This window comes from Idiotropiscis lumnitzeri, chromosome 11, assembly GCF_059441095.1.
Source record: "Idiotropiscis lumnitzeri isolate Australia: NSW breed Sydney's pygmy pipehorse chromosome 11, RoL_Ilum_1.0, whole genome shotgun sequence".
NCBI classification, from domain to species: Eukaryota; Metazoa; Chordata; class Actinopteri; order Syngnathiformes; family Syngnathidae; genus Idiotropiscis; species Idiotropiscis lumnitzeri.
Genome location: NC_142401.1, coordinates 14,602,068 through 14,619,910, shown reverse-complemented (window position 1 = coordinate 14,619,910; position 17,843 = coordinate 14,602,068). Strand labels below are relative to the sequence as shown.

General features: G+C 41.1%; 1 protein-coding gene across 3 annotated transcripts in view; it reads left to right on the top strand.

The window, feature by feature from the left end:
- tox2 (TOX high mobility group box family member 2) overlaps positions 1 to 17,843 on the top strand; it is a 100,921-nt gene that overhangs the window by 41,011 nt on the left and 42,067 nt on the right. For all 3 annotated transcript variants that reach the window (XM_088309889.1, XM_088309888.1, XM_088309887.1), the window contains exon 3: positions 7,063 to 7,122. In XM_088309889.1, coding sequence (XP_088166015.1) covers positions 7,063 to 7,122 — 60 coding nt within the window. The remainder of the gene's footprint in view (positions 1 to 7,062; positions 7,123 to 17,843) is intronic.

The following is a 17,843-nucleotide window of genomic DNA, read 5'->3' as shown; positions in this document are numbered from 1 at the left end:
GTTAGCATATCAGCGACGTTTTGCAATGTTTGCGATCATTAAGCTAAGGTGACGTCGCAACGTAAAGCATGCTGTTGTTTTTAAATGGAATGAAGGTGAAGCAGAAGGCATGTTGAATGAGAGAACTTTGGAGAAAACCTGCACCTGAGTCAAGGTTATGCATGAATGCGGGGACGGTGGAGGGTGGGGCGCTAGCTTATTTTCAGCCGTGCGTTAGCTTTGTTTCCATTATGTTAACTGCAGCACAATGGCACGATTGTGCGACCACGTGAAACACTACACCGAGCCCAGCCCGGGGGGGTCACCGTTGTGGGGGACGCGCACGCCTCTTAGTTGAAAGAGCCAGAAAGCGTCAACTCGTCCATCAAAACAATGTTACCTAGCCTACTCTGATTCCTTAAATATAATACACAAGCCCCCCCTACCGCCCCCGTTCCCTTCTTTGGCTCTGTAACCTGCCTCATTATGTCAAGGCGTCATTTGCTGCCTCTTGAAAGCCCCCTCGACGTGATGGACAAGACCATAAAGCCCGGCAATAAAGCGAAGACGAATGTTACATCTTAACACTGATAGAGGCAATTAAGTCCATCATAAGCAAGAGGGGGGAAGGCGACTTCTCCGGGGAGTCGTTCACTCGCTTGCCTTCTTTTCATTTCTCCTCTCAGCTCTCAGCTGACAGTCCAGTACAAATGGAGCTCATGTTATTGTTTGATTTCCTGTTTGCTTGCGTCTCCCTCCCTCCTTTCTTAATTTTACGACCTCTACTTGCCGAGTGACACGTTTCAAAGCCATTTTATTAACTGTCCTTTGTTAAATTATTTTTTTACTGAGAGACAGAAATTGGAATTATTTACTGATAGAAGCTATGTATACATTTTTCACATCTGCTTCTCTTTACAATTTTTGTCTCGTAAAATATAGGATTAATACGACCCCCAAAAAAATCATCTTATTTGTTTGGATTATTTAATAAATTGTATTTGTTTATTAGCAGAGGCAAGTTATACAAATCACTCTTTTTGTACAAATTACTATCTCTTGACAATATCTGGCATATGAACTATTGGAGGACTATTTTGTTTAAATTATTTTAAGTTTTTCCTTTTAAAATAATCATCATCATCATTATTTTAGATTTTTGGGGATTGTTGTTATTATTTCCCTCTTTTTTTATTTTTTTTTTTTACTGTTTTCTGTAATCATTTATGTAATTACTCTTGATATTTCCCCCCTCTGGTTTAAAAACTAATGAAGACCATATTTCTCTGCGCTCCGTAAGATCTGTGGGTGCGGTTTTGGCTTTGGGGAAAAAAATAAATATCATAGGAAGTGTTATCTTCATCTGGCAGGGATCAGCGCTGTGTATTATTGGTCAGGTCCTATTACACAAACAGTGCGGTGGTGTTTGCAGAGAATATATCACATTGAACATGAACATGAGGCACACACACACACACACACACACACATGGAAGTGAAATGCAGCAGTGGATATATTCACAAAGGCAATCCATATCTACTGTGCAGTGCACCATCCCCCATTACTCTCTCTGTTTGGTTATGTATGCATTTGTGTATGCGTGTGCGTGTGTGTGTGTGTGTGTGTGAGTGTGTACAGACCATCACTGTGAATGCGTTCATGACCACAATCCTGACACAGGTATTTGGACTACAGTCACTTTTCATCATATTGTCAAGTAACGGCAGTACCGCATTTTGGGGGGGGGGGGGGCAGATGGGGTACACATGCCGTTCTTGGCCAAGAGATTACTGACCAAGCCCACTTTCAAATGACAATTACGGTTGCCGGTGTATTTTTCTTCAATTTCAGCTCAGTTTTTACTCCCCTAATCAACATTTTGTCATCAACCTCTCTAGATTTTTTTTGTCGTTCACAAATCACACATCTGCCATTTTATTATTTTGCGCTCCCTCACATGTATTTGCACTGCTACTATGCAAACAAGCATCTGCGGTGTCGTTTGTTCATGGCCTCGCTTTAAATGTCTTCACTGGAGCGTTTCACCTCCATCCATCCATCCGTCTATCTATTCAGCCATCCATCCTTCACCGCATGCCTGTTTTCTTCCCCTCCATTGTGTTGAACGCTGTGATTGATGATCTCTAAGCCCGAGGAAGGCAAACACACAAAGAAACGACGAACTGTGCCATTCGCTCGTTGCCGTGCGTCAACAGGTTCACAGCGAGTATGTTGGGACGACTGGAGAAAATATTTTTATGCTACAGTTTTGGGAAAGATACATAAGACACATTACTCTGTAAATTAGTATCAATTATTGAGGTCATCCAGTCACCGATATGATTCAGTCTTTTGTTGAGGAATAATATTGTGAATGGATAAGAGTTAGAATTTTTGCGTAAAAAGTTTCATTTGCTTTACATTTTTTTTCTAAAAAACAAGACAAAGTGTAAATAAAGTTAGAACGTGAGGAACTCTAAGTTATCTCATAAGTCAAAAATATTGCAAGGAAAAACTTTTTATTTTATTTTAAAGTCTCTGTAATTTTATTATAGATAGACAGTTTTGTAATGAATAAAGTTTTTATATTACTAGGAAAAAAATCCCAAATAATATTTATTAATTGTTAAACTTTTTTTTTGGTTAAAAAAAAACAAAAAACTTTTTCATAATATTCCAACATCTCCTGGGCCCTATTTTCCTAGACAGGCACCTGTGTATGGGTGCATCTTCATTTTCATGCCAGCACTAGTCAAGTTTATCGTGTTGGGGACCGTGTTGCGGCTCACTGGGCGTTCCGGCGGATGGAGCTAGCAAATTGGGGACAGAAAGTCGACTAGATTTTCCGCTTGGAAAAAGCAGGTCTAAGTGGTGGTGCATTTGATGTAACACAATTTTGGTGCATTTGATGGAGGCGCAGGCGGACACATTCTGAGATGTGTGGTGGATGTCATCATATTTCATTCATAATTATGCCAACAGCATGAACAAATTTTGATCATAACCATTTTAAAACTATTTTAATAGCACCCCTTGACTGCACAGCACAATTATGAAGTGGGAGGCAGTGTCAGACATGGATGCGCAATCATGCGTGCAAGAGGGTCTCCAATTATACACGTCACAAGCGCAGCTGAAAACATCTTCTTGCAGTTTACCTGTATAACCGCACTTTTCGCCCACCAATCTCATGCAGTGACCCCAGCAAGTCAATTTATGCTTCCACAATGTCAAGCACTGAGTGCGCTTTGATCACCGTGATTTTAAAGGGAGCCATTTGATTTGGCCGAGAGTCGGCTGCGTTCCATCCCACAACGGCGCACAATGCCGCACACTCCCTCTTCCAACAATAATACACTTGCTTTCTCAGATATTTTCATATAATTATTTTTTTCCATCAAAAATATCATACTTTTCTCAATGGAAAAGAAATATTTTCACATTCTGCTCTGATCATCCACAGCCCTTTTTTATTGGATCTCTGGATGCCATGTCATGTCTCGGCCAAGCCTTTTTGGAATTTTTTTGTTTTCTGCGTTAATGCTCAGCTAAGCTACTTTGTACTTGGAGCATGTGGAAATAAGAGAATAAGCCATTGGCCTCATTGACGTCAGACTATTAAATTCAATTTAGCAGCGGGTAAACACGACTAACCTGCGCAGCTTTCATTCCACGCAGAGATCCCGACTGTATCCGTACTGTAACATAATTACAGCCCACTTAGCCCAAATGACCGCTTTATGACCACAGAGAGGCAGGCACATTTTTTGGACCCCTCAATGTAGATATTGTGTGTTATTCTGCCCTCGGTGACTCCACTTTGCTCTTTGCCGTGCTGTATAATTATCTGCTACAATTTTATTTTTTTTTGTGCATTGCCCATCGAGCGCCGATTCGCAGGTGTGAAAATAGGCCATTCACAGACACTGTTGGCTCCATGGCCACGCATTAAGGACGCTGTGTGAAGTCGTTTTTCGAGAGCAACAAAAGAAGTGATTTCCTTTTTTTTTTCCAAACCCAATGCAGAATGTGATGATTGCTCCTGCCGCCAACGAGCGGTGCTCTCAGAATGAAACCATTCGCTGTTCACGGAACACTTCCATCACAGGACCAATGATAACATGGAAATGAAATTGGGGATTTAATTTGAATAATGTTGCAAGAAACTGGGCTGCTTGTTTGTGGCTCTGACTGCCTTTGTAGCTTGGCATCACATTTCCTTGTAATATTACAATAGAAATTATTCAAAGCAAACAAACCACCTTCATATCAGGCCCTTCAGAAGGATTAGGCAGCGTGTTAGCCTAAATACTCCGTCATAAAATGACACACGGGCAACCAAATATGCGAACTGGCACGTAGTCATTGTGATGTACAATTATTGTTCTTAAAAAAAAAATACATCTTGATTCTTGTAAGGTCATGATGCATGCACTTTTTGGTTTTATTCAACGTTATTTTGTTTTGTTGCATGTAGAGGAGTTTTTCATGAAAAAAGCCCTTTTTGTAATATTACAACATGCACAGGGTTCTTTTGTCGAAAATCAAACTTTTTTTGTGTAATTTTACAATAAATCATCTTAACTTCTTCCTGTAATTTTGCAATTCATTCCATCTAGTTTCTTTTTCTCGAAATATTGACTTTTTTCGACAAAATGTTTTCCCTCGTATCACTCATGGAAAAAAATTTTTAAAAAATTTCCCCACTAGTGTAGTCACATTTTCCTTAAAATATGTTTTGGACTTTGTGGGTACAAACAAATTCTGCTTTTTTAATTTTTTACAAATAGATTTCTCATTAATGTTGTTTTTTTTTTAAAGGGTTTTGGTCTCCTCTTAAAATTACAAAAAATTATATTAATTCCAAAAAGATTACTTTACTTCACACATTTTTTTTTTATTGTATGATTAATTTCTCATAGCAAGGAGCTTTTTTTATGTACACAAAAATACTTAATAACATTAAACCCTTTTTCTCATAAATTTCCCACTTAATTCTTGGGAGCTTTGTCTTTTTCTCCTTTTTAAAAGAGCTTCTTTCTTGTATTGCCATTTTGGATTATTTTCACAGGAAGTGAGCACAAGCACCTCCAAACCTTTTCCAACTCGCCATCTAGCCAAAAAAATGTGCGAGCAAGCCTGAAACAATTTTTGCACTTTGACATGCGGATGACAAAAGGCCAATGCTGCTGATTCACAGCTCCCGATCAAACATAACTGAGCTTTTAGGTCTTACAGAGAAGACAGAGGTTTACCCCTGAGCTAAATGAAAAACCAGCGAGTAGGTGAATGTTTAAGTGGGTGTGCTGCGTCAACGGAGCGGAGACGAAAGTGGCGACGGTGCCCTGCGGTTTATTTGGCTATTGCACGATTAACGCCGAGGTCGCAGCCAGAGGCACGCAGCTTGAAAGACAGACGCAGCAATACAAGGCAGACATTGGACCAGATGTCCGTCCGTGTGTCTGTGTCACAATTTTTGGCAGCCGCCACTTACAAAGAAACAAAACGCAACGCCCGTGAAGGCTTGTAGGGGCTGAAATGAAATACAGCTGCTACTGTTTTGAATACTACGTGTTTGACTCAACCACAAACACTTGCAGAGGCATTTTTGGAAAATAAAAAGCACTGCATTTAAGCTGTCGAGCCATGTTGAAGGAAAAGGTGGCGCTATAAGTGATTGGTCAGTTTCGCCAAACGGATACAAGAAGAAAATCATTTTGTGGGATTTTTTTCCCCTGCCATTTTAATATTTTATATTTTTTCAAGGACTACTTCTCATGTATTTCCTAACAAACTCAAGCAGTAAAATAATCTGTATTACAATAATCAAGATTCAGATTGATTATAAGTGAACGTTTTGCTCATATAGATTAGTTAATGCTTCATGAAACACGGGGAGTGCTTTGCTTGAACATCAAACTTTTCTGGACACTATATAAGTACATATTTAAATAATATTATGTATGAAAAAGACTTCATAAACTTAAATACTAAGCAAAAGTGTTTTTTTGTTGATCATTTTATAATAACAAACTTGTTTTTTATAATAAGACAAAAAAGTTATTTTTTTATAGTTGTCTTTTTTTGGAGAAAAAGAAATCATGAGAAATAAGTTTATTTGTTGGAGAAAAAAGCTGTCTCAAAGAATAAAAACTTTAAATAAATATTTAATATTAGAATAAAAATGTTTTATATTTCATATTACAACAATTAAATCTTAGTTTTTTTTAGTTGTCGTATTTATAGAAAGTGTCATTTTTGTAATGAAATGTCATGTGAGAATAAAAACACATTTCAGATCAAAATGTTGAGAATAAAGTCATAAGGTCTCATTTTATATTTTGTAAAAAATACAAATATAATAATAATGATAATGATAATAATATTAATCATAAAATCAGTAATATTATGCAAAAAATCATACAAGTTAAATTAAAAAAAAGACCTGTATTTTTCCCCATCAGAATGTTATTTTACTTTTTTTAAAGTGAAAGTTTTACTGGACTAAAGTTTTTTTAAGAAGTTTCACAGAATGGAGTTATACAGTATGTATTTTTTGTACCCATAAAGGGGCAAAAACTGTATCATGTGAGAGGGGAAAAAAATCTGTATTTTTTTGGTGAAATACGTGACACGTTTTCTCTAGAAATTTGTTTTTGTGGTATGCGCTCAAAGTAACTTCAAATCCTTTATTGAGAAATGAAGCTGAAGTGAGAAAACACTGCAAGCGGAGTGAAACTCGATTTGAAAGCTTATCACTCTGTTATGCCTTTGTCACTTTGTAACGAACACACACGCACACGCGCACTTACACGCACACACACGCAGTTTGAAGCTTGAGGGCACACTGAGAGGAAAAGTGTGAGTTACACAAGCTTTGACAAGGCCTAATTACGCGTGTCTCTAATGAACTGTAATTACTGCCACGCACCAGAGCGGCGAGGTCCGTAAGCCGACGACTTGTAGTCATTAGGCTGCTGTGTCGCCATTGTTTCTCCGCTGACTGACTGGGGAGATGTTTGTCACTCCCTGTTGGATGCCTCAGCCTCCCGCTTGTCTAATTGTTTCTTCCTCTCTTTGCAGTTTGATGGTGACAACATGTACATGAATGAAAACAGCCATGAGTTCCTCCCGCCCGGCCAGGTGAGTTCCCGCACGTCTCGTCGTCTGCTACAACATTGGGAACAGCTGCACATGATGAGTGGGAAATAGTAATTGGTGTCAAGGAAGTATGTGGAGGTGATACTTCTGGATGACAGGAATCGGCTATGGAGAGTCTTCACCACCTGTGTGTGTTCTTGCTGCTGCATTTTTTTCAATCAAATTGTCCGTGAAGTCCGTATCTCACTGAGCAGAGATTTGCGAGTGTTTGCACATGTAATGAATCTTTTTTTTTTCCCGGCATGGTTTGTCTGGTTGCAAAAGGTTGCAAAGGTGCTCACAAGCCATTCGCAAACGGTTTTAATGGTCGCAAACAGTTTTTCTTGTCACAAAGAAATTTTTCCAAACTTGTTCTACTCAGACGACAATAAATACCTTTGCTGCATTCGCTAACACTAGCAAGGCTTTGCCGCTCAGTGAGGTACATGTTTAAGACATTTATTCAGAAAACACTTGTATCTCCAAATACAAGTGACATTATGCTTCACCTGGAGAGAGTTTTACACCGAATGCTATATTCACAATTCAGAACAAATCAAATTGTTTGGCCCATATGTGACCCATACTAATTATTTAATGGAGTTCAAACAGTACAATTTTGAATGTTTCAAATCCAAACCTGGGCCTCTTTCATGTATGTGCGCGCATCTCTTCAAATCTGACATGTATGTCATGAAAAGCCCAATAAGTGTGCAACACGGGCGGGAGAAACCGTTTGAGAGGGAGTCTACTGACAATTGTCCATTTTTACAAAATATCTCTACCTCCTCCCACTTCGCTACCTTGACGATGTGAGATAATGAAAAAATTTGCTCCTACACGTAGGACCATATTTACTTCTGTAAATGTTTTTATGTGCACATAAGATGACGTCGTGCTTTGTGTGCTCGCGTGTCACATTAGGAGTTGCATTTGTTTTTGTAATGTGGACACGTAGATAAAATGATGGGATTTAAAAAACAAAATGTGAATTGGGCATCACGTCTTGCAGTGTGAAGGTAAGATGCAGGAACATTAGTCGTTTTTCACAGAGGATAAAGAAGACATACCTCTGAGTGTCCCATGTGCATCCATATGAAAAATCCTTAGGAAATCGCAATGTCACATCACCGCTAAGATATTTTTACATGTTATTGCATTTGTCCTTGGGGGGCTACGTGTTGCTTGTGGCTACCATGTTGGTAATAGTTTAGTAATATACCACGGATTAGCATTTTACAGCTGACTTTTGTTAGGTAAATAAATAGCCAATTGCACGTTATGAGTAAACAGCATTTTGCGTTATATCACTTTTGCTGTATTGTCTTTTAATTCATTTTTTTCAGAACCCCAAGCAGCAGTCACTTCAACACACAAAAACACAAAATACGAGCGGCAACCATGGCTCTAACGCTGACTCTCACATTCACTTCATTTGAATTGTTTCGTCGTCCTGAAGCATGGCTTCGCTTTTGAGTGATTCGGCCCTTATTGCAGTGGCAGTTACAGTGGAGGGGGGTAGCGGGGGGCGGTGGATGGGTGTTTATGTGCATGGCAACCCTGCTTGGCTAGAATCTCTGCAGCAGCACAGCTGGTCCCGAACAACTGGGTGAGCATATGGTTGTGTTTGGACAGGCAGATTTGTCGGCGTTTGGGAAATAAGCCCATCTGACATCCACGGGGAGTTGGGAATTTGTCTCTGTCAATTGTAATTACCGCAGCCGACTCGCGGCCTCCACGAGTTGTACGTTTCTGTTGAATTTACTGCTTTTTTGGATGGTTAATTTCTTAATGCGACGCTTTATTAAAAGCATGGCTCAGAGCCCGGAATGAGACAAGAGAGTTGATTGCGCTGCTTCATTTTTTTTCATTGCATATGATTTATAAAGTCAATTTGGAGATCCCTTGTAATAAATAGACGGATGTCAGAGTGTGATTTTTTTTAACGCTGTTATCCGACACATTTCCCTGGCTGTCAAAGAACTCTTTGGATCCGCAGCTTTTATTATCCATTTGGAATTCAGCTTCTTACAGCACTTGCCACTGAGTGATTACAAGATGTGCTGATGTGCACTCTGCGTTTTTTTTTGCCATCTTACTGGTGAACAGATAAAAGCCTTGCAAATGTGGCGCAGATGATTGACAGAGACAGAAAAGTGGGGGGGTTCACCCAGCGAGTCAAACGGCGTGAAACCGACGACTTCGCTCTGCCGCGTGTTATTCTCTGTTTACTCCCAATGACCTCATATTTGACATATGCCTTGCTCTGTTTGCTATTTGGCCAAGTTCTAGCCCTTTCCTTCCAGCTGACAGCTCAAACCGGAGCGGGCCTTTTGAGAGGCAAATTGCGAAGAATCCCTGACATGTAATCCACTTGCTACTGCGTATATTTTTTTGCCCAGGTGTGATGTGACGTCAGTTTGGGCAAACATGCTATTCACACTAGCTAATACTATTTAGGAGCTACACGTGAAGGTGGTTTGTTTGTGTTGAATAATGTAACTACTGAATCCAGTTGTTCATGTAACTTTGGTTCATTATTGTGAACATGCTAGATCGGGGGTGGGCAAACCTTTTGATTGGCGGGCCACAATGGGTTCTAAAATTTGACTGAGGGGCCGAACCAGGAGTCTCATCTCATTGGAGAAAAGAAATACATTTGATTTGAAATGAAAGTGAACAAAATCATTACAACAATATATATGTCTTTGAAAAACCACAGTATTTTGAAAATAAAACATTAACAAAGTTTATTCATTTAATTTTTTTTAAGTTTGGCAGGCCGGATTAAATCGTTTAACGGGCCACATGTGGCCCCCGGGCCGTAGTTTGCCCACGCCTGTGCTAGATGCATTGCTGTTGATGCTTTGCTGATTATTCTTCTTTGCCTGTGTTGTTAGACACCACAGTAAATAAAACAATCCAAACATTTTAAGTGCTTTGCCCCACCCTGTAGCATCTGTAAGTAATTAATAAAGCTTTCTGGATTTGCCCACAAGGCACCTAAAATAAAATAAAAGGCTAGATTGTGTTTTCATTCACTATGGCAGCACTTCATCCTCAAACCATCAAATAACACTTGTCAATTAGTGTGTGCAATGATTACTTGCAAAGTTGTAACAGTTTAAAACAGTTGTCTGTCTCTTATCAAATATTTGTGACGTGCTTTTGTCACAATACCACAAGTATCAATAATTAGACAATTTGTGTGACCCTCATTTTTGCCCCGAGCCGTTGTTGAACCAAACAATCAAGTATGCGTCGCTTAGTTTTTCCCCCCAAAATGTTGTGATAGGTTCAGACCAAACACGGAATATCGCATCGCCCTGTCCGTCTAGTGTGCTTTTGAATGCGTGGAAACTACACAGGGTTTGCTTCAAACAGTGAAGAGGAGGGTCTCCTCCGACAGAAAATAACAAGTTTGAAGATTGCTAGTCAAGATGGTGGGATGGTACTTGTGCTACTTTGGCTACAAAATGCTATCTTGATTCACTGTTCAACAGCTGTAAACAAGTCAATATACTCACCACCAGGTAGGCCAACTCCCTCACTCCCCATTTCTGCTCCTTTTTGGCTTGGTCCCGGCCGCTATCGGAAGCTAACTGTGTTATATATCTCTCGGTGCCCACAGACTAAATGATTATATGGTCATGCATTGTTTATTTCACCATGCTGTGGGTGTGCACGTTGTGTGTGACATAGAAAGTGCATTCTGGACGCCAATTGGCTGATTGGCTATCAGTGATGCAATGGGGTGAAAAGTCACATTTTGAAATGGTAGCGACCACCCTTGTGTTTTGTGGAAAATGCGCCATCAATACCACCTGGCGCCGGGTTCTGCTTATCCGCGTGAACGGCATTGACTTCATATGGAATTGCAAGAAGCGCTCAACTCAACATTTTGTATGTGATCTGTGATATGGTTAATAATAGTTTGGATTTTGCGTTAGCTCCTTGCTTAAAATCGCTTGACTCCACCCACCCTAGCTACCGATCCATGGGTGGAGGGCGGGATTATGTAGATTAGCTGCAAAAATCAGAATAGCTATTTCACCCCCCCAAAAAATTTAGATTAGCAGCTCACAAACGATTGACGTGTGTGATTTCACATTAGATGTGTGGGCCAACACTCAGATCCAATGATTATTTTACAAGCCATAAAAAAAAAAAAAAAATCCTGAATATGCCTCTTAATTTCGTTAGTTCCTTTGCTATTTTTTTTTTTAAAGTATGCATGTCTGTATAAAAACATGACCATGTAGTGCAAGTTAGCATGCTGAAAAAATGAGAGAGCTGCGGGGATCAGAATCAGAATCAGAAATCCCTTTATTTCTATATACTCTATATACTCATTTAATTTGAGAGAAAAACACTACTGCATGCACAGCAACTGTATTCCTGACATGCAGCGGCTGAAAACAACAACAACAAAACCAAAATCATAGCGCCTAAAGCTCACTTTCCTGTGTTTGCTGCTTTATCTTCTTCTAGTTCTTTGACTCCCCCTCATTTGCTCATTTTTTTTTCACTAGTTCCTCTCTTTCTCCTTCACACCTCATTGCATTGAAATGCATTTGGGTCAGCAGCTCGGCGTGCACATTGTGTAGAAAATGTGAATGCGAATATGCGCTTTCGCGCAGGATGTTCAAAGCTGCACCCCACTTCGTGAATCTGGCCACGCCTTTCTTTAGTTTTTCATTCGTTTTATCTACGTTGGCGTTTGCTGTATTTTGAACATGGGTGGGCAAAGTATGGGTCGTGGGCCGCAACCTGGCCCACATGTTATTTATTACCTTGTAGTCCTATAATATTTGTTGATTTCAATTCACCAATTTTTCTTCCTAAAATTGGTCCATAAAAATATACGTTTTGTCATTATATTAGTATTTATTCATCATTTGTTTACTCTTTATTATTATTGATCTCATTAAACACCGCTGCACGCCACTACCCTGCTTTTCTCACTAAAAGTCAGATAGAATTTAAGAAGTCAATTCTTCGTAGATGTGAATAGATTGTGTTTTCCATGCCCTGCGATTGACTGGCAACCGGGCCAAGGTTTACTTGTTTCTCTTGTCAAAAGTCAGCTGGAGTCAGGGCCAGTTACCCTCAAAACTAACGAGGCCAAGCCCTATTTAAAAAAAAAAAAAAAAATGGGTGGATGGATGGAACAAACCTGTAACTGGATTCCAATCCCCCTTCACCCTATCACAATGTGAAGACCAAGTGGAAAGCAAAAATGGTCGGACATTCTGCGTATTCTATGTCGGGTATTTTCCTCAAGTTCATTCCCTCTCATGGGCATGGGGTGACAAACAAATTCATGGATCCGTTCTTTGTCTTCCCTTGTGATCATTCAGCCTCTCCAGACAAGCAGGAAAATCCCATCCCCCAAACCCTTAAACATAAAAACCTCATAGTTGACGGTTTAATATGAGCAATGAATTTGGAGTGCCTCTTTTTCCCTCCTTGCGAGACCTTCGACTGAAGTGGGATTTCACTTGCTGATTGTGAGCAGAACAGCAGGCACATTCAACGGTTGCGTTCTCATGGAATCGCCGGGCCAACTGGAAAAGAAACTTCATCAGCACTTTACCTTGACGATTCTTCGCTTTGATGTCTTCCTCCCTGACTTATGAATCCGTTTAACAAGACGGCCGTTTGAGAGGAATATGTCATAAGGGGTGGGGGAGGTGGAGGAAAATGAGCAAATGGAAGGGAGGAGGCTGAGCGAGTCGGATGAACTGCACGTGGGAATAATTCCGCTAATGGAGTGACTGTTTGGATATTCAGCTGAAGTAGGAATCGGAGATTATGATCTTGCAATTAGTGTAACAAGGTTTTATTGATTGGCTGCCGCCGTTGTGTCTTTGCAGCCAAAAAACGCCGCATGTGGTTTTAACATGCACTACATGTGGCGTGTTTAGCGCAGCCAGCCAACCAGCTCACTGGTTTGGAGTTAGCATCCGGCTCGCGGCATAAAAGCTTGAACATTATGGATTGCCGAGTTGAAAGGATTGCATTTGCATATTTCTTTCACTTTTAAGTTAATGCGTTGCCCTCCAAGTAAAACACAGGTACAAAAAGGAAACATCTGGTTGTGAAGGAATGAATTTATGTTTTAGTGGTTCGTTTGCTTTGATTTTTGTCTTTAATTACTGCGGCAGTAAGCAGATGTGGCATCTCTCAGTGATGCTTTCATGTATATTAAAAGACCCGGTAAGGAATCATTTTGGTCATATGGAACAGTAATCGGCGGACGTATAGCTGCCTTTAGCGATGTTTTCGCGTTTTAGTTGTAACGAATCCTGCTGGTTTTGATACCGAGACTAGTCCTAGTTTGGTGAAACCATTGTGATGTCAAGCAGACATGGGCACCACCATCTTGTCGCTTCCTCTGATTGCCATTCACATTTGTGCATTTGTAATTGGATGAGTGGACCGGACTTCAACATTCACACACGCCAACCTCCTGGCTTCCGGAATTTGGGTTGAGTGGCACAAGTTTGTTTTTTGGACGTTTACAGCCGTCAGTTACCGTTGTTTGTTTGACGCCTCAATAAAATGAATATCATTCATACTGGATAGAGCATTTTGCCATGAAGATAAAAGAAATTGCAGAAAATCATGAACTAGCTATGAAGAATTTAGGACAGCTTCCAAAAGAAATACCGAACCGTGAGTATGTTGGGGTCCACTGTACAGGAAACACATTTTGGAACATTTGCTTTTTAATTGTTTGAATACCAATATTACGGGACTCATCCGTTACTCAGACAGTTCAATCAAAATGGGATTGATCACATAAACTATTGATGGCTCGGAGAAAAACTAATCAGAACATGTGTCACCACAATGTGAGGTGAACGGCAGCAGTGGCTTAATAATTAATCGTGATTTAATAGGCGGCTGCATGGTGGTCAAGTGGCAAGCACGCCTGCCTTACCGTTAAGACGTCCTGAGTTTGAAACTCAGCTCAGGACCTTCTGTGAGGCAATGGCATGCACAAACGTGCATATGAGATTCATTGAAGACTCTTACTCGTGAGTGTGAATGGTTGTTTGTCGATATGGACCCTGGACTAGTCCAGAGTTTTACCCAGCTTTTCTCACCAAAAGTCAGGTCGGCCCAGCTCATCCTCAACCCAATTGCAGACAAGCAGTGAATAGATGGATGAATTTAACAAGCATAGCGTGTCTAACTAACATGTCGAACATTGCGGGTACACACAAGCCAATAGGATGCGAGGTCCTGCACAAACACATTAAGGTTGCCATTCGTTTCATCTCATCACCGGGGTTGCAGAGGGGAGGGTTCGAGAAGAGGACCTTACACAAATATAAGCCCATGTATGGTGCCATGCAGGACCAGTATATTTTTTTTAAGGGGACCTTTTAAATGAACATGATGCATTGAAAGGGGGCTTGTAAATGACTGCACCAAGGCCACGGAAAAATGAGAGTGAGAGAGAGTGCTTTCCATCTCTCTGCTGCTGCCACAAATATGCCTGCGCATCTTTTTGCTTTGTCTCCCTGTCCCTGCATTGTCAGCACGCGGGCTATAGAAATATTTTGGCAGGCTGCTGGTTGTTTTCATTTTCACAAAAGATGTATCTGAGGGGGAAGAGATGCGGAGGGAAGGCAGGGGAGGGAAGGTGCAGTCGCCGTCGGTGGGAAACGGTGTGGCGAACGCGTCAAGTCAGGCGGACGTGAGCGAAAGTGGGATGGAAAGGGGACAGAATTGGTTGTGGGCAGGGTGAAAATGAAAACCAGTAGATGGGGAGGTAAGAGATCAATGTGCAGATGAGGTGAGTCAGGTGAAGGGAGGAATTCGGCTGAGGTATCACTGAAAAAGAGACGGGGGCAACCACTCCAGATCTCCCCCCTTTCCAATCTAAACAGCAGGAGGAAGCTGTAAATCAACCTAATGTGGCCGAGCTGTAATTCAGACCAGCAGGGCCCGGATGCTGGTGCGGGGCGCCGAATGGCGGGAGTTTACAAAACGCAAGCGCTTTAATCAGCACGCCGATCCAAAGATACCAGCGCCCCCCTGCTCCAATCACTTCGCTTCCTGTCAGTCACACACGGCTGAAGCTGGACCAATCGCGGCACATGGACGTATCCAGACGTCCCCGGCTTTTTTGGGACTCTGGGCGGCTGCCAACGAGAGTATTACTCATCACTACTGGAAAGGTTGGAATGGGACTTTAATTCGGAACATGGAGGCACAAATGTGATAGATTTGTTAAAGGTTGGACATAAAAGAGTTCAGGGATCATGTTCTACAATGGCTCATCAGAAACATATGGTGGGAAGATGAGACACACACGGGGGAGGGGAGACCTTAACCAACACTGCGAGGGCAGAAAAACTGTGAGAAACTACCAAGTCAGCTAACAATTGTTCCTTGTCTTCTAAATCAGACATTGCTGGGAAATTCTGAGGGCGAAAACTGTGAAAAGGATAACCGCAACATATTAAAATAATTCTATAGACAGGAAGTCAGGAAAGGAAAAACCGAGCGATGAATCTGAAGCTTTGTTGAGTGTCATTTGAAATGACTTCCAATTGACAAATTTACAAATATTTATTTTGATTTGTTTGGCTGCATATAACTGGTTTGGGTTGTAAATATTCCACAAAATGTTTAAAAAAAAAACAAAAAAAACTGATTGAGGATGAAGAACAAAGTGGATTTTCCAAATCAAATCACAAGACTATGTGGTGCCAAGTGGTAGGGTTGTCTTTGAGTAATTTTGCAAAACATAATTACTAGCCTGCTCGTAGATGACAGTGCGCTATCCATTTCATCGTCAAAAAAGGTCAGAACTGTGCCGTTAATCCGAGCAACAGAAGTCATTTAATTAGACAGTCCCGCAATGATCGTGTTCACCATGTCGGAATTGTCACCACATGTGATTTTTTTTTTTTTTTATCAGTTGAAGTAGGACGTACTGCGTTTTATGGACAAACGCTCGATATCATCATCAATATTGCTGAGATAACCAAGCGAAAGACTCATTTAGATTCACAGCAGCACAAAACCAAAACGACTTCACCAAAATACACGTAACACGGTTCACATATGATCACACACTACAGTAAAATAAGAATGCGATTACATGATTACACACCACAATCACAAAATCCGATTCTTCTTATTTCTCTGGCTTTTTTTATTTGCCTTTAATAACCCTAGACATGTCATTTGCGAGTTCTTCTGCACATCACTCCAGGCAACAAAATTTGAATCCCTTTCAGTTCTAACTCTTGGGACCTGCACGATGATGTCCTGTGAACCGAGGCCATATCACCTGATGTTTTTGCACTGGAACACAAATCTAGTCATCAGAAGAATACTTATATAAATAAGTCAGCCAAAGTTGACGAACATACGTGGAGGGTTCACCCGATCGCGATGTTATCGTCTTCAGTGATAGGGATCAATCGTGTGCGTGTCTGTCAAAACACGCAAACAGGGGAGTTCATTGACACCACCGGCGAGCTGTCCCCTCCGCTCTCCGCCAGCCCCGCGGCCAACAATGACAACCAACAGCACAAGGGCACAGATGTTAGCGTCCTGCTGGCACCAGCTCCGCCAGCCTCTAATACACAGCTTCATGGACTCTCATCCTCAGAAGGGGGAGTGGGGGGGGGGGGCACTTAAGCTCACAGTGACACCAGAAAATCAGCCAAACACTGCAAGTTAGACGTATACCAGAAGAGGGGAAAAGAAATTCCGGCATATGTATGAAATGTGCATGCACAAAAGCCTTTCAAAGGCTATTACGCTCACAGGAACGGGCTGAGGATTTAACACCCCTCCGTTTGTTTAAAGCACAGTTATTTGTGGGTGACAGGATCCTAACAATTCTGCGAATAATGCCGGTTTGTCTGCGTGACTGCACCATCAGCGCTCCCTTTGTTATTCTCCACATTGTTCCAGTCACTCAGTCCACACGCAGTAGGCTTTTTTTTTTGTATATTTTTTTGTATTCTCCATTTACCTTTTCTGGCAACAATAATTTGTTTTGTCATGCACACACAGTAGCGCTATTGTGCGCATTCTAAAAGCCAGTTAGGCGGTGGGAGGAAGAAAAGCAGATGACTGAACTTGCTTAAAAAGAGTCGCAGTGATTTTTATTATTTTATTTGGGTTGTATATTTGAGCGCTAAGTTAAAGAAATAGAAGAGGAGTAGAAGGAAAGGGGGAATCAAATTGTACGTCTGCCAGTGTAATCCTAAATGCGCCATGTCAGGCAGTGACTGTGATTATGCTCCTCATTTGAAACACTTCCTTCCTGTGCCTGCCCGCTAAACACACCGCAGCCTCAAACATGACCGTCACTCTGCACGACAGAGCCCACTCCTGGTTTGCTTTCATCACAGTTAGGTTTAATAATGGGAACACTTTCCCATAATCAAGCCAAATTTGAGCTTTTTCACCCTTTCCGATCAAATTCATCAAAGGTCTTATCCGGAGCTATTATCTTGTCATGCCGAATATGTTAATAATGATTATTCAGAAAACAGACAAAGGTCCTAATTAGCAAGAATCTCTAAAAGATCATTCGTGGTGATTATGTTGTGGTGTGTTGTGCGTGAGCATGTATTTCTCCTCCACGGAGAGGTCAGAAAACGGTTGGGCTGACAATCATAACCCAGGGAAGTCTTTGAGCATTTTTCCAGCCCATACGGTTAAAGTCAGTAAAGGCCCGATTGACA